The sequence below is a fragment of the Lissotriton vulgaris genome, chromosome 2_1 (assembly GCF_964263255.1).
Source record: "Lissotriton vulgaris chromosome 2_1, aLisVul1.2, whole genome shotgun sequence".
In the NCBI taxonomy this organism is placed as follows: Eukaryota; Metazoa; Chordata; class Amphibia; order Caudata; family Salamandridae; genus Lissotriton; species Lissotriton vulgaris.
Genome location: NC_141687.1, coordinates 1797633150 through 1797656199, shown reverse-complemented (window position 1 = coordinate 1797656199; position 23050 = coordinate 1797633150). Strand labels below are relative to the sequence as shown.

Genomic DNA, 23050 nt, shown 5'->3' with positions numbered 1-23050 from the left:
CCTTTGCCTGCGAGAAAAGGAGCAGAACAGCGCAGCACAGATGGCTGCAGATACTTTTTTTCTATTATTATTTTTTTTTTTGCCAACCCGCAACCCCTATGATACTGCCCCCTAACCCCGCCTGCCTGCCCCGACACTCGTCAACAACACTGGCTGCAACTGAGTCTTTACTGTCAATGAGAGGGGTTTATTATGTTTGCTATTGATCAACAAACAGTCCTGCACACAGGCAAATAGACACACAGTCCTGCCCAACGTTGATCTTCATGCTCTGAGGCACTTTGTGGCAATTAAATTAAAAAAATTAACTTTCTGTCTCTTTCAATCACCACCTCACCTCTTCTTTCTCATCACTCTCTTTCCATATACCTCTCCTCATTTGCCATGCACCTCTTTATACATTTCTCACTATCGCATCTATTATCTACTTTTCTCTCTCTCTGCTTTTATGTCTAATTCACTTTTCTTTCTTGCTTCAGTCACTATGTTTTCCTACAATGAAATGCATGTATTAAATAGTAAAAGTGTGCATATTTTTTATAAAATGTGAAATTGAGGCTTGGTGATAAAATGTTAGCATTGCCAATGATATATTTATAGCTTTTGTTTAAATGGCAATCGCTACTGCAATCTGAGAATATAGGCTGAATGACCTTTATGCATGCATGTGTATGATATTTATGTAGTGCGAACCTAGCTAATAGCAGCAAAGCGCTGTCAGAGAAGTAAAGTCACACAACTTTGATGTGATTTGAGAGGACGGGGAGAACATGGCGGACGGCTAGAAGGTCCGTCCGCGAGCTCCTCCAGAGACGTGCTGAGACGGAGCGTTACGGCGCTGAATTAATAGGTTTCTACCCGTAACTGATTCAAGAGACCTAGGGCCAGATGTAGGTCGCCAATTACCGGTCAGTAACGGCCGAATTCGGCCGTTACCGACCGGTAATTGGTGATTGAGATGTAGGGGCCATTATTTTACAGAATCGGTAAATTTACCGAATCGGTAAATTTACTGATTCTGTAAAATACCGAATCGGTAATTTTACCAATTCGGTAAATCAAGATGTAGGTGGCCCTCCACAGAGTGCCACAGGCCCTTAAGAGTCGGTATTTTACCACCCAATCCTATTGAGTGGTAAAATACCGAATTCAGGTGTGCATGCACATCTGTGCATGCACACCTGTGCAATGTGACTTACAGACATGCCCTTAGGGCATGTATGTGTGCCACATGGCACACAAGCCTGCACTTGGGGTGCTAGAGGGTGTCAAAGTGACACCCCCTGTACCCTTGCTGGATTCGGTATTTACCGATTCGGTAAATACCGAATCGGTATTCCCCATTGATTCCTATGAGCTCAAAAGCCCATAGGAATCAATACCGAATCGGTATTCCCCATTGATTCCTATGGGCTCAAAAGCCCATAGGAATCAATGGGGAATACCGATTCGGTATTTACTGAATCGGTAAATACCGAATCTGTAAGATTCGGTAATTCAAAATAAAAAATTACCTACATCTCCCTCCTTCTAATTTACCGATTCATAAATACCGAATCGGTAACATTCGGTATTTATGAATCGGTAAATTAGATTTACCTACATCTAGTCCCTAGAGGTGTAGTGGCAATTTGATTTTCTTTGTTTTTGGGTTTGTGGCTGTTGGTGATCTCATGCGAGAAACGCCGGAGCAGCAGAGCGAGTTTCCGCGGCTCCCAGGTCGGCGTTGTTCGGGAGGAGAGGTGGAGGCGGGGCCCTGTGGGAGACATCATTCCTGCCTGCCGAGTTGGAGTGTTTGGACGGAGGCAGTGTCCAGGATTCTAACGCGAAGGAAACTAACGGCCAGAATCACTTTCAGAGGCCCGCCGAGTGGTTTTTCTGGACGGTTTTCAGACTCAGGAAGATGGTCTAAAAGCCAGTGAAGAGGAATTAGGTCACTTGGAGTGCATGAATCCGGTAAGGAAGAAGGGAAGGGCGAAGAGAGGAGCTGCTTTAACCAGTAAGATAGAGCAACAACATGGGGGTTTGTTGTTAGAGCAAAACACAACCCCTTAGTTATATAAAAGAAGGCACAAAAGAGCAAATAGAATATTTAGACTCCACGGACAAAGAGACTACTTTAAGTAGTATTAGTGGTACAGTTTACCTCCTGAGGAATAGACATTCCATGCTGGACCCCTTAGAGAAGACGGGCCAGTTTTTGGCAGAAGAGGAACAATTAAAGACCACCCCTGGTGGAGGTGTAAAAAAAATACAAATACGAATAAGAAACAAAGAGCTCAGAAAATAAAGACCAAAATCACAGCAGTAGTGTCAACCAGAGCTGCCAAGGCTGCAAAAATTGAACAAGCTGGGAAAGGGGCCAACAAAAAAATTGCGCCTTCTCTTTGTTCCTTCTTTAAAGTATAAGAAAAGTTGGAAATTACAAACATAAACACAAAGCATAAGGGAGAAGGTGTTAGCATAAGTGCTCAAAACATGCAGGATCCCAGATGACAATAATGTGATATCTCCAAACCGCTTCCAAGTTTTAGCACTAAAAGATCAGGTGGAGGAATATTGACCAGCGAGGAAGGCGTAGAGATGGAGGGAAATCTAATTCCGAGTGTCCCTCCTAGAGAGTGCGAAATGGATATGATTTCCTCACTGCAGCATAAATCGAGCGACCTGCTTGGCGCATTAATGGCAGAGAGGAAACTGTGTTTTGCCACTTCTGAAAATAATCAGGAAAAGATAAAAGCATCCTGTGATGCCCTGGAGTCTAGAGTGACTGCTCTAATAGATAGAGTGTCAGACATGGAAAACAAAATAGTACAAACCAGGGAGGAGGTGAGAACTTGTCAGGATGACATTGACAAACTGAGATCAAGTGAAAAAGAGCATAGAGACAAGATTGAGACCCTGGAAAATAATTCAAGGAGAAGTAATATACGAATACTAAATAATCCGGAAGGTCTGGAATGACAAAACATAAAAAAATTGTAGTAACTCTTCTGAAAGAATGCTTCCCAAAACTAGAAGAGGAAAATCTAGATGATGATATTCAAAGAGTGCACAGGGACCCTTACAGACAGAACAAATTAAGGAAAAAGGCCCGGATAATATTGATAAACTTCAAAACTTATACTTTGAAAGAGAATATTTTAAGTAGGGCCTTGAAAGTAGGTACTTCTTCCAGGGGCGATTACAGTTTTAAGATTCGATCAGACATATCGAAAGCTACACTAGATAGGCAGTGGGCGCTTGGAAATTTTATGCAAGAATTGAGATCATTAGGTGCCACAGTTCAGATGAGGTTCCTCACTTCATTAAAGATCATGTGGAATAACAAAACCTTTAACATCAGGTAACCGAAAGAAGTAGAAACCTTACTTGAATAAATTAAAGCGAAAAAATAGGGCCATACAAAACATGATACATTAAAAACCCTCATATAAGCGGAGCTCAAAGGGGCAGTTAGCATTGCCCAGTGATAGCAGGGAGGGTTCTCCAGGGGTGGGTGTAATTCTTTTGATTACTTTGAGCACAAGTTTACATTTTGCTTGGTGGGGAGCATGTGGGGAGAAAATAAAAAAATATATTTGTCCAACAAGAAACAAGGAAGTCAAGTTCCCAGTGATTGTATAATCACGCTAAATACCCGTAAGGAAGCGAAGGAAGAGCGATTTAAACAAAGATGATAGATACTAAAAGGAAAATAAAAATTGTAACTTGGAACGTTAATGGGTTGAGAGTAAGGAGAAGACGGCAAAAGATCTTTGAATATCTTAAGTTAATAATATGCGAAGTAATAATTTTACAGGAAACCCATTTATTAAAATCTGAATGGCCCGAAATCATGAAACATGAGAAATGGGTGGATAATTATGTGTGCATAAGCCAGACGTGCTGTATTAAGGGAGTGGTAATAATTGTTAAAAAAAAACTCAAAAAGAACCATAGAAGGAGAATACGATGATCCGAAATGTAGATGGGCAGCTGCTAAAATAAACTAGAGGAGAGGAACCTTTTGGTAGTTGGATACTATGGTCCAAATACAGACGATCCTACCCCCCTTCAGTCTTATATGCTCAGTTAATTATCATAACTATCCCAATTATCTTGGGTGGGGATTTTAATTTAATATTTGACCCCATAAATGACAGACATCCGCCAGGGAGACCTCTAACTCATCGTAAAATGAGGGAATGGATGAATAGATTTAAAGATGATATGGGTCTAGTAGACATTTGGAAGAGTAAAGGTGATTAAATAAATAGATTCACCTATAAAAATCAGAAATATGGGCATGCATCAAGAATTGATTTTTTCTTGATAGACAAATTGTTAAGTAAAAGTGTAATTAAAATAGAACATGTACCTGCCCATCTTTCAGATCACTCTTTAGTCCAAATAGAAATAAGTAAAGGATATCCTCAGAGGGAGATTAGTTGGACATTGGACTGCACACTTCTGTCAGACGAACAAGTTATGGAGAAGATGAAGGACATAACGGAAGAAAATTTTCAAACTAATATTAATGGGGAAGTTCCCATCCAAGTAGTTTGGGATGCTTATAATGCAGTTGTTAGGGGCACTTTGATCGGTCTGGCAGCAAAAAGAAATAAGGAAAATAGACATATAATAACCCAATTTGAAGCAGACATTTTAGATCAGAACAAGATTCTGGCAACAACAATGTCTAACATAGAAAGGGGAAAGCGCAAAAGAAGAAATCTCCAAGAAGAAATGTGACTTATCTAACTATTTGGAGGGAAGAGAAGGAAAAGATGGGAATCAAGCAGATTGGCAAATTATGAATATGGGGAAAATAGTGGGAAAATCTTAGCTTGGAAAATTAACAGAAACAAAATTATGGCAGTGCACAGCGGTTTAGTGGGTGGAAAGGTAGAGAATAAGACCGAAACAGAAGAAGCCTTCGAAGACCTCTTTCAATCCTTATACGAAGAGGATCTAGCACCCATAGATTATGAAGTAGATACCTATTTGAGAAATTCCTTGACTCCAAAGTTAGAGGGTGGGCTTAGTGAGTCATTAAATGCAGAAATCACTAACAAGAAAGTGTTGAAAGCGCTAAATAGATTTAAAAAAAGGGAAAGCAGCAGGCCCAGATGCCAACGCCAATGAGTTTTATGTAGGTTTAAAAAAAACATTGATTCCTAGATTAGTGGACTTGTTTAATAACATTTATTTGGAAGGACTCACTCTCCCTAAATCCTGGAATGATGCAACTATTGGCCTGATTTTAAAACCAGGGAAAGCCCCTCTTAATTATGAGTCATATAGACCCATATCTTTATTAAATAATGACTATAAGATTTTTACTCAAATATTAGCCACACGATTAGGAAACATCACGGGTAAACTTATACATACTGACCAAAAGGGATTCACAAGAGGAAGACAATTACATGACCTTACCCACCAACTTATTGGAGTAATTGACATCGCAACTCAAAAAAAAAATCCCACTAGCTGTTCTTCTTTTTGACGCTGCTAAAGCGTTTGATAGAGTGAATTGGTTATTTCTGCAGAACGCTATATCTTACTATGGTCTAGGAGGGAACTTTTTAAGAGCATTAAGGAACATATATACAGCTCCAGTAGCAAAAATACTTATAAATGGCACCCTATCAAAAGCAATCCAAATCAAAAGAGGGACGAGACAAGGCTGTCCGTTATCCCCCCATATTTTTAATCTATACATTGAAGCCTTAGCAAATATGATAAGAAAAACTCAGGAAATAGCCCCATTTCAATTTAAGGGATGGAATAACAAAGTAGCTCTATACGCCGATGACTTACTGATGTATACAAGTGATTTAAATACTTCTTTCCCCATAATTACTAAGCTACTATCTGAATTTGGAGGCATTTCAGGTTACCAAGTTAATATAGAGAAAACAGAAATAATGTATTGGCACCTAGAATCATCAATAGTTGCATCAAAAACAGAATTAAGTATCTGGGGATAGAGGTTTTAAAAAATATAGACAAAATCGCTCAGTTAAATTTGAATTTAAAACTTAAAGAGATGAGGAACCTGTTAAAATCATGGAGTTGTTTATCCCTTTCCTTTCTGGGAAGATCAAATGTCATAAAAATGTCTATCCTCCCCAAGTTTACTTTTTTATTTAATACAATACCATTGGAGTTCAAGACACAATGATGAAAAAAGATCCAAAGCGAAATTAACGGGTTCATATGTAAGAGTAGCATGGAAAAAGCTATTTCAAAAGAAACCTCATGGAGGCATAGCTAGCCCGGACATGCTCTCCTATTGTTGGGCTTTCCAATTTAAGAACATAAGAATTCTTTTTAGACTTCATGTCCTTTACTTTTCTTACTGGAAAGCTGTTACGGGAGAAGACTACTCCTTATACAAATTTGGTCATCCCAAATACTTTAAAAAGATTAAATTAAAGGTATTGCGTGGGCCATACAAGTTATGGCATGAAATAAGAGGAAAGTGGAAGATCCCCTATTATATTCGGTTGGCACCTATATGGAGATCTCCAGGAACTCCTGATTGTTTAAAAGATTCCTTAGCAATTGGGTTGAAGGATGCAGGAATAACAAGATGGGGTCAACTGCTGGATTGTGGCGCACTGCGAAGTTGGAACGCTTTGCTTGAAGACTCACAGGGGAAAATTTCTAGATTCAAATATTATCAACTGTTGAGTTGGGTAAAGGACCAAGAGAAATTCTTAGAAGCCACGGAACAATTAGAAGCTGAAATTCAACGCGAACCGAAGAAGAAGGAACTATCCATCTGGTATTGGCATTTGATACAAACAAGAGAGGAAGAATTTACAACTCCAGGTGATATTCTGAAGAAGATTTTCCCTGCTCAATATTTTTGACCATTGGCGAGTATTCTGCCCTTTTTTTATGGCAATTTATAGCTTCTGCACCTCTTCGTAGAAACCACCTTTTTACTTTACACAGGTCATATTGGACACCGGAAAAGTTATCCAAAATGAGTAACCAATTGGAGAAAAAATGCCCAAAATGTGGGGAGTTAAGGGCAAATGATATCCATATGTTTTGCTTGTGTCCTCAACTAAAACATTTTTGGAAGAAGTGGGTAAGATTGTTGACAAGGCATTAGCTACTACTATTGAGGTAAGCCCATTTATTATTATTTTTGGTATTTTGGATGACAATAATGATACGATTATTCTAACTAAAAAAATAAATGAGGACAAAAAAAGCACAGTCAGAAACCAAAGATAAGCATAACGTTAAAGAGCAATAGGAGTGATAGATGGGTTCTGGATGGTTAATACATTGTGACGTAATGTTCTTTTAAGAGGTGAGTCTTCAACTCTTTCCTAAATTGAAGCAGCGTGTTGTAGGTTCGGGAGGATAAGACAACCATTTTCCAGATCCTTGGTGCATAGATGGAAAAGCCCTGCTGCTTTGCTTTTCTTTTTACATTTCTTAGTCTGCATCGAGTTATGTCTGGTCTGCCGGTGGGTGAGAGCCACCAGAGATGGCAAGGTAGTCTGAATATCAGTAGGGGTGTTAGTTGTGATGACATTGTGAATGATGCTGCTAGTTATAAAGATGATGCAGGCCCTCAAAAGGAGGCAATGGAGTTCCATCATGTTGCAGATGATGTGATCATATTTCTTCAGACTGCGCATGAGATGTGCTGCAAAATGTTGGATTCCCATAAGGAATGCCAGTGTGGGATCTTGGAGGCAATGAAGCAGGGCATTACTACTGTCCATATGCAAGCGTATGAGGTCGCTTTCTGGAAGAAACAATTTCACTTCTTTAGAAGAAAGAGTTGGTACCAGCTTGTCCTGTTCTTTTTTACAATGTGTTTTAGCTTGTAAAACACGTGGCTCTGCTGTGTATGTTGTGTATGCATACAATTATGGGATCCCTGGCATTTTTATTTTCCCACTCTTCAGAGACATTATCTGTCATAACCCCTCAATTCTCCAAAAACTAAGGAGGAAGTGAGGTGTGCAGACTTTGTTTGCTTGATTAGTGCAATGCTTGGCACTCTAAAACATCACCAGACACCACTGATCTGGGTTTAAGTAATTGCTGTTTTCACTGCTCTCATAAAGACTGCCTCCATCTGTTCTATCTCACCCCATTCTGCATTGACATCTATTATATATATATATATATATATATATATATATATATATATATATATATTTATATATATATATATATATCGGGAGCATAAAAGAGATGTGTTTGGGAGGAAGTACTTTTTTGTGATCTTTTAAATCTGCAAAAGCATCAGTGAGCTAAAATTAAGGACATAGGGGCTTATTTACAAGTCCCTTGTGTAACCGGTACGTCACTTTTAACATGGTAAAAAGTGACGCACCGGTGGCCAAGGTGCTTATGAATAAGCCCCAAAGTGCTCTGGAAACATATAAATAATCAGTCTACAACGTGTGCCTATTTCAAAACAGTGTGTGTGAGTGTGTGCTTGTGTCTATGTGCGTGCATGTGTGTGTGTGTGTTGTAAACTCAGGGTTGATATTTATTGATAAGGTACATCTTTTTCAGGCTGATAATTTTGGTAATTGGAACATTATTCCATACATTTGTGGACTTGATTGTGTACTGAAATAATTGGTCATGGTCAGATTTGCGGAGGATTATTGGTGGACACCTATTGAGTATAAGCATATCTACTAGGTCCCACAGCGATGACACCATTTATGTTAATTGCGTTTAATTGTTTTATTGTGTTAACATTAAAATCCAGTTATAGTGCACTGATGCTTTTGGCCAGAAAAGCTTTAAAATTTACTACTCCCACTCTTCAGGGAGTTTGTCTTGCATAGCCCCTACCATTGCTTAGTGGACCAACAGCAACCCTACAGACAAAGTTATCTTTAATAAACTCCTCAAATCATACATAATTGGACCACGTGCAATTTACCATTATTTCCCTAAACAATTAATGGAAATTACCCCAAATCTACTGTAAAGTCATATTTAAATTAGATCACATTTTGATTAATCTCATCAATGTTCTATGCAACACGCACACAAGCTATCACAGATTTCCTGCGTGCGAGACCCTTTATTCTACTAAGACCCTCTATTCTCCTATAAAACTGGCTTTAAATCATATTCAGTTTTGTGTAAGGTTGTCAGCTAATGTGGTTAAGTTGCAAGACTGTGCAAGAATATTTCCAGCAATCTTTCAGAATATCTACAGCCGACTGTTTACAATGTGCCACTCATTTCCTCAAAACACCCTCAGGGATCATACTATAGCAAAATATACAAAATAAAAATAAACTGTTTGTTTTCAAATATCAGCAAAATTAAAGGCTTTTTAAAAACAGTTTCTGCAGATAGAAACCATTCTGGAAGGCAGTCAATGTGCCCTTTCTGATGGAGAGAGACAGGGCATCTATTGAGATAGCCATTAGTGAGGCAGAGTGGTTGGAGCATTTCGAAAAGCTATATAGCAACTCCAGCCTCACACCAGTGGTAGAGTCAGGGCCCGAAGGGCCCATGGTAATTACACAATGTACTGAGGTCAATAACTTGAGATTTGAGCTGCGTGAGGTTAGTATAGCCATTGAATCAAGCCAGGGAGGAAAGGCACCTGGACCGGAAGGTATTACAGTCGATCTTTTCAAACGTAATATTCTATTGTGGGGTCCTCTTTTAAATCAAGTCCTAAATGCCTGTAGCACAACTGAACCAAACAATCCATGTAGTCTCTAAGGGTTGATTTTGGAGGTTTAGGTAACTCTGCATGGACAATATGGTTGGCAATGCTTTTATCCTTCTTAAAAGCAAAAAGGGGGACATTCGAAAGGGTTTGATCAAGATCTTTCACCAAATGGCAGTTTTGATGTATAATTTTTTTTTGTTGATTTGAATTAGAACAAAATGTGGTGACACATATCAATCTGTCCATAGGTGGTCATTACTTCTTTTGTAGGAGTGACTCACGTGGTGTCCACCATGACCTTTTGCATTCTTCAAAAGTCTTTTTGGATACCCCGGTCAAGCAACCTACATAGAAAATTGTTTGCATGCAAAAAGTACTCATCTTTAAAAAAAAAACAGTTGCGTCGAATCCTTAAGAATTGTCCGAAGGGCAGATTTTTGTTTTAGACTTCTGGGATGATTGCTGGTATAGTGAAGGGCCTTGTTGTGTATGGCTGGAATATAGTGTGCGTTATAAATGGGTTCAAATGGAGGATATTGAATGTGAGAAGTAGATGACGAAGTGAGAGTATGGTGTCTGTAGATAGAAAGTTTATTGAGATTTTGTATATTGTATTTATATAAAAGTTTGTCCTGAATTGAAAAAAGTTGCACTAAGTCAAAAGGAAAAAAGAATTTTGAAATAAATTGAAGAGTTCAACTATGACTTCAGGCTGTCGTAGATTCATTTCTTTGGATCATCTAAATAATAACTAATTGATTATCAGTATTGGCATTGTTGTTTGGTTTGGTTATAACGGCTCAGCCTTACTGATTGGAGCCAAGACCCATTGTTGTTTTTTTGTAGCACAACTGGTCTTTTTCCCTCTTGATATGAATCAACTGTGGTCCCCATTTTTAAAAAAGGGGACAGGTCGGATCCAGCCTGTTACAGGCCGATATCTTTACTTGACTCGACAATTAAAATCATTGGTGGAGTCTTATTATTAGGACTACAAGACTGGGCAGAAGATCTTTCGATTCTTAGTGATTTACAGTCTGTGCCCATGCCCTTGTGGAAGCCAATCGACCATGGTTTAAATTTGAATATGATGGTCGATGAATACACCACTGCAAAAAGGGGAAGGCTGTTTTTAACGTTTGTAGACTTAACAGCAGTGTTTGACTGCGTAATTCATGAGGAACTTTGGAGAATTTCAATGAACCTGGTGGTGGAAAGTTCTATAGTATTATTTTTGAGACAACTATATGCGGGGGCAACTTCTAGGATTCAATACGGGGTGGGAGGGGAATGCACTAAGCACTTTAGGGTGAGGAGAGGCGTGAGACAAGGGTGTGTCCTGGCATCCGTCCAGTTTATACTATATATCAATGATCTGGGAAGTACTTTGGAGAAACAGTGCCAGGACCTCCCACAAGTTAGTAAGAGATCTATACCCGCATTAATGTATGCTGATGACGCAGTTCTCATGTCACGCACTCCAGTAGGCATGCAGAGGTTAGTTTGTAGTTTCTCTAAATATATGGCCAAACTAGGGTTAAATGTTAACATTTCAAAAACGTGGGTTAGGCAGTACAAAATGTAGACCTGTCTCATTAGGAATGAAACAAATTGAATGTTGTAATACCTTCTCTTGCTTGGGGATCCTCTTTGATAAAAGGGGGACTTGGACCCAGGCGATCAAGACCAGGAGGTTGCTGTTTTCCAAAGCTGTAGCTGCACTTTTAAATTCCAGTAGGAAGCTGGGAAAATGGGCACCAGAGGTCCTACTACAGATTTACAGGGCTAAATGCATCTCCATAGCCATTTATGGGGCAGGCATTTGGGGCTACGAGAATATTAATCCACTACAAAGTATTGAGAACAGATTTTTAAGATTTTTATTGATTGCCCATGATAGCACTCCCACTTTTATCTGCCACACTGAATTAGGTATGTCTTACATTTCCGATATATGCAAAATTCAACCTGTACGTTGTGGCATAGGATTTGGACCTTGAAACAGTTGGAGCTAAATAGACAGGTACTTAGAGACTGTGGTAGTCTGAATGGGACTCTGTATATTAAATGGCTGGAGTATATTAAAAACTTTGTCTGTAATCTCGGCCACCCTGAATACTATTTGGACCCCCTTAGTCTACAAGATGTCCAGATGAAAGATCTTAAAAGTAGCTGTTTAAATTACCTGGAAAACAAGAGAAGATTGAGGAAAATTGAAAAGATATTGGTTCAAGCCCACCAGCTAATAGTCCCTGCTGACAGAATTCAGCCTTATTTAGGGATGTTAACAAGAGAACACAAAAGATTTCTGTTGACTTGTCTGAGATTGGGTATTTTTCAAAGGCTGTACTTTCCCTGCCCAGAACGACTGGTAAAATGCGTTGTGTAAATGCCCATGTGATGATGTGTCCATTCAATCGACTATACATGTTCTGTTCTTTTGCAAATTTTATTCCTGTAATAGGAAAAGATGGATTCTGGCGATTTAAAAAAATAGTTGTTTAAGACAATGTCACCCCGTCTTCCTGTTCATACAAGTATTAGGAGAAGAACAGCTGATTGTTTCAGTTTTAATATTTTTAAAGAATGTGTTAAAATGTAGAAATTCAATCATGATGTAATCAAATTTTAAATTCTATTTGTCTTTGCTGTGTATTGTCTTTATATGAATTTTACAAACTGCTGTATGTATAAGTCGTGGATCATATTTTTAATGTGCTTTTATGATTAAGATTTTTATAATCGAATAAAGCTGATTGAATTGAATAGAAACCTTTACTTCCCACCACCTCTTGTCATTATGTCGGTCCATGTCCCCAAAACGTATACTTCTGGTTACAGGCCTGGCTGTGATCATTTATTTGTTGATGTAGTTGCGTGAACTTGAACATTCAGGGGCATACACATGACATTGTAATGCTATTAAAGTGGCTTAGATAACTAGATCATTTATGATGTTTTTCTCTGGCAGCAGCCAAGGTAAGAGGTGGACAGTCATTCACCTACATGAATCTTTGCTACTGTCACCTGACCTTTAAACCTACAGCAATATTATTCTGCAGGTCTTTTCTGCCAAACAATACATTGCCATTCCCGTGCTATTTACTTGTAATGCTTCACATTCCCATACAACATTTCTTTAAAGTCAGACCTATTGGTATTTCCAGTGCTTGTTTCTATACTTGTGTTAACGAGAAGCATCTGATATTTGTTTTTTCTGTTGTGTTTATTAAAATAAAATAAACATTTTGTTTAAAAAAGGAAAAATGTATTCTATGAAATGCGTTTAGCACTTGAGGACGATTTTGATTGGATGTTAATATTTATGGTTTTAAAAAACAATTCCATTGTTTTTTATTATAATATATTTTTGTGGGAAACACTATCTGTCATTGATAGAATTATTGTCACGAGCCTTGCTGCAAAGTTACCTTGTGTTATTTTAGTTATACATTCCAGGTTGTTCAGGGAAATGCTGATATCTTCTGGAAATTTCAGCGTTACAATCTGATTGTCGAATATCATAGCCGCCCAGCATTAGCCCCACCGTTTATCATCATAAGTCATTTGAACCTGATCCTGAGGAAAATCTTTAAAAAGATGGAACACAAGAAAGAGCATTTAGGTAAGTTGTTGACAGATTGAAACAGGCACATTTGCATACACAAAATATGAAAATTACACTTGCTGTTACAACTCAGTTGGGTGAGGCCATATTTTGTTGAGCTGAATGAAGATGTAGACCAGTGCTTATTTTGTGCCAATGTTTTCAGCAGCAGCAGTTATTTGTAAGTACGTTTTCAGCAGCAGCAGTTATTTGTAAGTTATTTGTAAGCACCAGACTGCTGCCTGGAAGAAGAAGTGGGACAGGTGGAGGGCAAGTGGCGGGGGGATTACTATTAAAAAAGAAATCCCTTACCCCTCTTCCGGAGAAGGGGGAAAGTGTGCATGACAAGTGCGCCCCCCCCCCTAGAGGGCCGACCAAACATTCATTGTGCACTTAGGAGGGTTGCACCACTCCTCCCCTGCTCTTTAGCCCCGCCCACTCCCTCACACATGCTGCTGTGGCAGAAGGACAAAATAAAATGATAACATTAGTTATTATAATTTTATTTTTTCCTTTCTTTTCCTGGTCCGAAGCAGTGGGGTTACGCTCCCCAGCCTTAGCGAAGGAGCAGCCACTGGTAAGCCTGGCACATATTTATGAGAAACCACCACATGGTGGCACTGTGTGTGAATTTTTAAGCAACTTTCATTAGTGAAGCAATGAACTATTTTAATATAGCTTTAAAAAAATGATATAACTTGAAGTTAAACCTGCAGTTAAAAAGAGATGTGGATTGTGTAAACTGCAGCGGACCAGTAAGTACTACCTCAGGCCCTGGCACTTCGTTTTTTACAAATCAAGTACTGATGTGGACGCGTTGAAATACATCAGTAAAGTAAGGCTATATCCTATTTCCTACGTTTGATTTGGGTAGTGTTTGAAAGCTACATTGTGGTGTCTTGTCCATCACCCACCACCTCTGGAATGTCATGCTGACCTGGCTTCACTTTGTGGCATTTTAGCTGTGAGTCTTTGGCCCAAATAATGAATTGCTTGTGTGAAGTGGCTAACCACGGTATCTGGGACCATGTCTGCAATCCTTCATGGGGCTACATGATTTATCGGGTTCTGCCTCATCACTTACACCCGCAAATAGAAGTTGCACCAAACACAGCATATACAGACAGTGAGAAGATTAGTCTAAACCCACTTCCAACCCAAGTTGATCAGAACCTTGGCTTCATATAACACACTTTCACTTGAAGGTTGGTGGGTTCTGATTGGTGCTTCTTTGGAGGCTAGCTCAAGATTTGGCTCAGAAGTGATCTTGGAGTTTTTATTTCCAGCAAACAACATCCGACTGGAGACTTGGGAAAGGTGCCTCCTCAAACCATTCTATATCTACGTGTGTACTGAGCGTGTAATGTGTGACTATTTTTAGCCGCCACAAATAGGAGGCAATTTCTGATGGTACTGTGAAGGATTCCCTTGTTTTCACTCTAATTTTTTGTTTACATTTCTTTTATTGGGAATTTACATTTTATGTTACATTGGCATACATTTTGTGTTATTGCATATATACAAAATAAAAAAAGTCCATGTCCACATTGTGTAACATATCCATTCTACGATATAACATAAGAGTTCCAGCTCAGGAGAGCACAATTACATGGATACTGAATCTCTAGTGAACTAGTGTGTGGGAGGATGGACTGATCAGTGTCCGGTGACTGCGTGTGTTGGTTTTGGCACGGGAGCAGTAGTCCCCCACTCTATCACTGTGCACTTCTGCATTGTATACTCTTGTCTGAGTTCCAAATATTTAAGAGCACCTGCCTAAGGTGGCAGAGGGGTAAACATATAACCATTAACTAGGGGAAAGAGAGGGAATGGAGGGGAGGTCAGGGGGGCCACGCTCTATGGTGTGGCAATCATCTATCACTTTAGTTGGTTTCATGTCTTATGTGGGGTATCTGTGACTTCGGTTGATCGGGGCGCGTGACATCCTATGGACACTATCCCCTGCACATTGAGTCAGGGTCCCTGTCTGGGGAGATCATAGTAAAAGCCGGCCTTCTTCCTCTTCCAGTTATAACGTGCTTGTTTTGTCTTGTGTGCGTGGGGTTAGGGATTGAGATTGAGTTGCTTCGGGGGAGTCAGCCTGCGTAATTTCCTGTGTGAATTGAAACATGAGTTGTGCCCACTCAATGGAGAGGATGTTTATGGATTGTTTTCACTCTAATGTGAGAGGATCCATTATCTAATATTTTTCGATTTCTCTCAATTTGCTACGCTCATACGTTTTCCATCCTTGGCTAAGTTAATGGCAGTAATGTGCCCAGCAAATACTATCCAAATAATGAAAACAATCCAAGCTGTTACTTCTCTCGAAGTGGTGAACATGACAATGAAAGAAGCGTAATCGCTGCTTGAGCCTAAGTTGAGCCCAACAGAGAAGAAGTATAAACCACCACATTCTGTTACTGCCCTCAAAATGGACCTCTTTGTTGCAGATCCCAATGATTTGTCCTTGGTCTAGTGTTATAGATATATAGAGGAGGCTTACTCAGCAATTAAATTACGTTTTTTAAACTTAAGATATGACTGCACCACCCGCACAATGTCCAATTTAAATTAGACTGGCGATGAGAGATTACTCTTATAAGTTATCAGAGCCATTTCTCACTACTTCACTCTCTAAAAAGAGATGCAAATGTGTATCTACTCATGCAGCACAAGTCAGTAATATGCTCTGCATGGAGGATAATACCTTAGGAAGTACGGTTCCACTGTTATCAGATTTGGGATGAAGAAAGGAATTTGAAAGAAGGGGCCCACAGTCCACACACAGATAAGCAGGGCCATTTGTAATATTCCTCCACACGGCTTCGAAGCAGGCCTTCCTATAAGCTCTCCCAGGTGGTGTACAATAGGGAGATGTAAAGTAGTGAAGTAGGAGGCAAAAGTCCATTAAACTATTAAGTAATAGTTTATTTAAGCAAAAGGCAGCAGAATACAGGAGCGCAGCTTGTCAGGGTGAAGTGCAGCTGTAAACTGACTTCAGTGTGGTCAAAGCGTAACTGTAGTTAACATGACACGAGGGATGCACTTTTGAAGAGAAACATTCTCTTCAAAAGTGCGTGCAACATAATAGAACACCATAACAGATATGAAGACATGAGCGCGCCGTAGCGTGCCATGTCACATTTAAATTAAAACACTTACATGTACTCTACATCTTCTCCCTATTGACATAAATAAAAAAGAAAATAAAAGGAAAGTAAAAAGTCAAAACTTAAGAAAGAAAATAATCTTTAAAACGAGCTGGAAGGGAACAATTCCTGTGACACCTGTCAGTGGAAACATAAGAAGAACTTGCATCAACAAGAGGGTTAACAGCTGTATCACACAGTGGTTCTTCAACATTAGAATCTACAATAGAATTTGAGTTAGGAGCTGAAATGCGAGAACAAGGAGAGCTAACAAGTGAATGTTCATCAGAAGTAGTACCTAAAGGGAAAAAAGAACAAGAGGAAGATTCATTTACATATTTACTAGTGGAGATTTTTCTTGCCTGTTCCGGAGTAAGTCTGACAATGACACGCTTACTCCACCACCCCTTTCGATCAAGAAACAGAGATCCCTTAGATACTTTGAGGACCTGAGCAGGTAAAGAGAATGTCGATAGACCTTTCTTAACCTTGCTATTAAACTTAACCATGACCCAGTCTCCAACATTGAAAGGTTGATTAGAAGAAAGAAATCTTGAATTAAAAAAAATTTCTTGGGTCAATTGCTTAGAAGCAACATTTACTTTAACAATTTCCTTGTCATGGCAAGCTAAGCAAGAGTTGTCTTTAACTTTCAAGTCTTTTATCCAAGATGGGCAAACATTCCCATTTGGATTTCTCTTCCTCAGGAGTCTGAAAGGGGAAGTACCAGTTGTACTATGAGGGGTAACTAAATAAGACCACAATTTGCCCTTTAGAAATTTTTCTACTTCCAAATTAGAGGACACGGCAGACTGTATTCCTTCCTTGAAAAACGTATTCATTCTTTCTATCAGACCATTGGATGAAGGTGAATACAGTGCCACTCTAAGGTGTTTAATATCGTATGACTTTAGAAATGACTCAAAAGAGGAAAAACAAAAATGAGAGCCATTGTCACTGACCAATTCTCTAGGAGGACCCTCAGAGAGAAAAATTTTACTCAAAAAATTAATAGCAACAACAGAAGTGGGAGACTCAGAGAACTCAAAAGCACACCACTTAGAATGGTAGTCAACCAATGAAACAATGTAACGTTTATCACTAGGTAACACTTCCCAAGGACCAGAAAAGTCAATAGCCAGCTTTTGCCAAGCTTCTTCAGGAAAGGGAACTGTGTGCAAAGGTAAAAGGGGTGTCTTCCAATGCTTATCCGAAACCAAGCAAGTAGAACAAGACTCAATCCAGTTAGAAACATCCCCATCTAATCCAGGCCACCAAAAGTGTTCCTTCAACTTCCTCGAGGTGCTACCAATACCAAGGTGTCCTTGATGGGCAGAGTCAAAAAGTTTTTTCCGAATGCTTAAAGGTGGAACACATAAATCACCCCTAAAAATGACATCCTTTACAATAGTAAGTTCTCCAGAAACCTGTGCAAAGACCTTCAATGAAGCAGGAAGTGAACGAATTTTTGGCCATCCAGAAACAATTAGATTTTTAACATTGACAAGAACCGAATCTTCAGAGCAACTTTGCAACCATTCAGCCTCTGATATACAAAAAGGGGAAAGAACCAACTCCTCTATAGATGCTACAACGCATTCAACGTCATCCAAGGAATCATCTTCTGCATCATTTTTATCCAAACTCAATCTTGAAAGAGCATCAGCTCGTAAATTATTGCCACCCGAAATGTGTTTGATTGTAAAATTGTACTCATGTAACTTAGATAAAATGCGAACCAGTCTAGAAGAAGCCTTGCCTGTTCCATTACCATTGAGAAGATGAAGTAAGGGCTTGTGATCACTGAGAAGAGTGAAGTGTGATCCCCAGATAAACGTTTTAAATTTCTCAATTGCCCAGGAACAGGCAAGGGCTTCTCTTTCAATAGTGCTATAATGAGACTCAGCTACATTTAGGGCCCTTGAGGCAAAACCTACAGAATTCTCCTTACAAGAGTTTCTTTGAGTAAGCACTGCACCTAAACCTCTTTGTCAACAGCAATGGTGCATTCCAAACCTGGATTGAAAGAGGATAACGCAGGTGCTTCTACAATAACCTTTTTCACAGTGTCAAAAGCCTTGTTAGCTTCCTCAGACCAGGTGAATTTAACATCTTTTTTAAGTAAGGAGAGAAGAGGTTGAACAAACTGAGAATAATTTTGGATAAAGCGTGAATAGTACTCAGCAAGACCAAGGAATGACCTCAGAGCATTCTTGTCCTTAGGGATAGCAACATTAGAAATAGCTTTAGTTAAACAAATTTTCGGTCTGATGCCATGTGCAGAAATACTGTGACCAAGATAGTGTAGTTCTTTTACCATAAATATGCATTCCTTAACACCCAAGGTTATTCCAACTTCCTGAAAGCGGGATAAAACTTTCCTTAAAACCTTAATATGTTCTGATCTATCTTTTGAATGTATCAGAACATCATCCTGATAAGCTTGTACATTTGGGATGTCATGCAAATTGTGTCCGTAAATTTTTGGAAAACACTGGCGGCAGACGCCAAGCCAAAAGGAAGTCGAAGGTATTTGAATGCCCCAAAAGGAGTTATGAAGGTGGTTAATTCGGAAGAGGACCTCGAGAGAGGGATCTGATGATACGCACTCTTGAGGTCCAAAAGTGAAAAAAATTTTGATTCCGAAATACCTGCCAATAACTCCTGAATTTTCGGTAATGGATGGCAATCCACAATAATGTTTTGATTAAGGGAGCACAGGTCTGCACACAAACGAATCGAGGAATCCTTTTTTTTAACGACAACTATAGGACTGACCCATAAGGAAGAATTTGTAGGAACAATAATACCTTCTGAAACCAAATTGTCCAACACTTTTTTGAGCTCATCTCTTACATTCAAGGGAACATTCCTTAGTTTATGGGAGACAGGAATGGCATTAGGTTTCAGTCTGATCAGATGCTCAAAATCCTTAATGTAGCCAACAGAATCTTTGAAAACTTCCGGAAATTCAGATATCAAACTTTGAATTTCCAGGTTTTCCTCGTAAGCCACATTAAAAATTGACGTCTCATTAATCTGAACAGGTGAATCAGAACCAGGAACCAATTTCAATCCCATTCTAGCTAAGTCTTGCCACCCAACAATGAGCTTTCCATCAATTGCAACATAGACCTTCGTTGTAGTAAACCTACCCAAACATTCAATTTTTGTAACAAAATATCCTAATATATCAATACTCTTCCCATTGTAAGCTTTGGGAATGATGTCAAGAGGACATAAAGTTTCACTCTTACTCCAATATTCATTAAATAAAGTATCAGAGATGATGGTAACGGGTGCCCCCGAATCTGCCATCATGTCTAATTTTACATTATCAACAATTACACAGCAAGTGGGATCTTTAACACGTGTAGTGTGGTGATCAAGCTCAACTAAATCAATAGATAACATTTTTCTTTCAGAAATAAATTGGTCAGGATTTACATTTTGAATCGAATTAATGTGAAGATCATCAAATGGAGATTGTAAGGAGGACATGTCAACATTAGAAATATTTACATGAGGATCTTCAAGAGAAGACAGATTATTAATCCTAACTGTTTTCCTGTTTCTACAAACAATACTGAAGTGACCAATTTTGCTACAAAAAGTACACTTTTTACCCAATGCATGACAGGTGGGACTGTTACTAAGGTGACTTTTTGAGCCACATCTAAAACAATAAGAGTTAAATTTCTTTTGAAAAGGTTTAAACGAGGAGTTCTTTTGAAGAACAGCGTTAATTTGGACATCCTTTTCATGTTGAAGCAAATTTCCATCAGTGATGCATCTCGATGAGACAATTGACCTTTCAACGCTCTTAGCCATTTCTAAAACTTCATTCAAGGTGGGGTCACGACAACTCAAGATTCTTTTCTGTATCTTTTTGTGAAATCAGTTGTAGACAAATTGGTCGCTGAGAACAGTGTCTAGATATGCCCCAAAATTACACTCTGCAGCCAAATTTCTTAAAACGGAGATGAAGTCCTCAACAGACTCATCTTGATGTTGTTTCCTTTTCATGAAGTTGAAACGTTCCATCATGACACTGGGCTGTTCAATGAATTTTTTATTTAATCTTAAGATTGCATCTGTAAAAACATTCCATCCATCTCCATTTCCTGGTGGAGGTTCAGATACTGGAAGATTGTTGAAAATCTCCTTTCCAGCAGTTCCCAAATGACTATATAAAATAGCCAGCTTCCTTTTTGCAGAGTACTCATCTGCTCCAATTGCCACTAAATAATTTTCAAAACTTATGAACTATAACTTCCATGACTCTTTAGGTTTACCAGGATTAGTTAAAAAATGATTCAAATAGACAATTTGCTGATTAGTGGCCATAATGGATAAATTAATGAAAAATAGGAAGCTTTGTAAATTTCTGATAAACAGTATATAATGTAATTGTATTAAATAGTCAATTGTCCTTTGTCTTATAAACTTTAAATAAATACCTTTTGAATTGTGGGTGCGCTCGCTGTTAAGAAACTAAGAAAACAAGCTCGAAAATCACTCGTTAAAGTGTTGCCATGGAAACGAGTTATACAAGTAAATCAAAATGGCCGCCTGAGCGTGAGCGTGGTGACGTTGTATGATGATGTCATGCGCGTCATGACCCACCCGACGAATCAACCGCTCCGATGCAAGAAATGGGAAAAGTAAAGAAATCCCAATAAAGGCTCAGTGCAGCGCCGTACGATGACGAGGTTTCCAGTCTCTCAGCAGAAGAGATTTCAAGGTAATCAAGCGAAGCGCAAATTCAAACGAAGGTATTTTTAGAAGTAATGCGCAAAAATAGTAAAATGCTGCCAAAATCGCCGTAATCCTTGTCGCCAATATGTAAAGTAGTGAAGTAGGAGGCAAAAGTCCATTAAACTATTAAGTAATAGTTTATTTAAGCAAAAGGCAGCAGAATACAGGAGCGCAGCTTGTCAGGGTGAAGTGCAGCGGTAAACTGACTTCAGTGTGGTCAAAGCGTAACTGTAGTTAACATGACACGAGGGATGCACTTTTGAAGAGAAACATTCTCTTCAAAAGTGCGTGCAACATAATAGAACACCATAACAGATATGAAGACATGAGCGCGCCGTAGCGTGCCATGTCACATTTAAATTAAAACACTTACATGTACTCTACAGGAGAGGACCGGCGTGTGAGGCTTTCCACTGGTGGGGAGTTGGTAGAATGCTGTTTTATAAGCAAGCTGACGAGCAGGGTTGATGAGTTCATGCAGATGAGTTAGCTTTCCGCTGTCTTGGAAAAACTAAGAACAGGGCTTTCTGTGTTAGTTTTAGCAATAAGGCAGAGAAAGTGAAGAAAAATGTGTGAGGTGCAGCATGGGATTTTCCAAGAACAGGGTCAGGGATTTCCATCAACAACCACTGTGATACCCCATAACTTGGGGCTCCCACCTCGAAATTAGAATACTATGGATACGGAGATGAAAAGTTCAAACAAGACTACAGTCAGAGTAGTCCTGTCTGCCTGAGGAAGAACTAAGAACTTGTATCCTGCTTTCTCGAACCCAAAGTTGAAAGATGATTCTCAATGGTCAGCGAAGCTTGCCTCTTTAAGAAAAAGAGACGAAAAAATCAGCAAAGTGACTTTAGTAGCTTAGGTGGCAACAGATTTCAAGCTCGGATATGTTTTTTGCCTTAACTTAAAGCCTTAGTAAAGCCTGAATTCACAGGTCTATCCTTGTATTGAACCCTACTTACCACAACGTCCTGTCTTGTGGCTGGAGTATTTTAGCTTCCATTTCATGAGCTAAATATGAACTTAACAAGGTTTCATTGTGGTTTACTTAAAAAAAAGTTGTGTATAACGCAGTCACCTGCGCTCAATAGATTATATACTATGATACATTTCTAAGATCCCAATTCGTTTCTCTGGGCGTTTTTTTCTTTTTCTTGAAAGTTTGATAACTCCTGATCGACCCCCTTCCTTTTTTGTCATGTTGTTGTTTTGGTGTGATCTGAATCATCATATTCGTTTGTATTTCACTAAATTTGTATGGGAATTGTATCTGTTTTATTTCTTAACTTTAATGATGTTTTGGTGATGGTAAAATACTTTACTTGCATTTTGTGGGAAAGAAATCTAATGCTTTGAATCACAGATAAGCCTACGATTCCTCATTACTTTTAATCTCTAGGAAATAGTAGGGTAAAATTATGGGAATTCAACCACTGTTCTCAATATTTAGTTACCATCCAGTATTCTGCACGTGTTGCTGTCCAGAACTCAGTTGTATTATCTCTATGTTATCTCTATACAAACCTTAACATTCAGATGCATAACAAGGGTCAAATCAGTAAAAGGCTAGCTTGCCTCATATTACCACCCAGGAGATACGTTTTTTGCCGAAACCCTGTCAAATAATTGAATGTAACTAGCCAAAGTGTCAATATTGAACCTTTAACATTCCCCTTTCTATGCCTGAAAAGTTCAGGTAGGAGAGTGTCAAAGTTAAAGACAGCTGCAATTAGCTAAACTGGAGGTTTGAAATCATAGCAATCAAGATCGGGAATTTTCGAACTGAGTATATGGGTGCACGTCGATACATATTCTATTGTCACCTGCTTAAGAGTCAGCATCTCGACCTAAGTCTGGCGT

The 23050-nt window shown here is 39.0% G+C and overlaps 1 protein-coding gene across 1 annotated transcript in view; it reads left to right on the top strand.

Annotated features, from left to right (window-relative positions):
* Positions 1-23050, top strand: part of TRPM5 (transient receptor potential cation channel subfamily M member 5) — a 545198-nt gene that overhangs the window by 365860 nt on the left and 156288 nt on the right. Inside the window, exon 20 of the mRNA XM_086956260.1 lies at positions 13117-13295. Coding sequence (XP_086812386.1) covers positions 13117-13295 — 179 coding nt within the window. The remainder of the gene's footprint in view (positions 1-13116; positions 13296-23050) is intronic.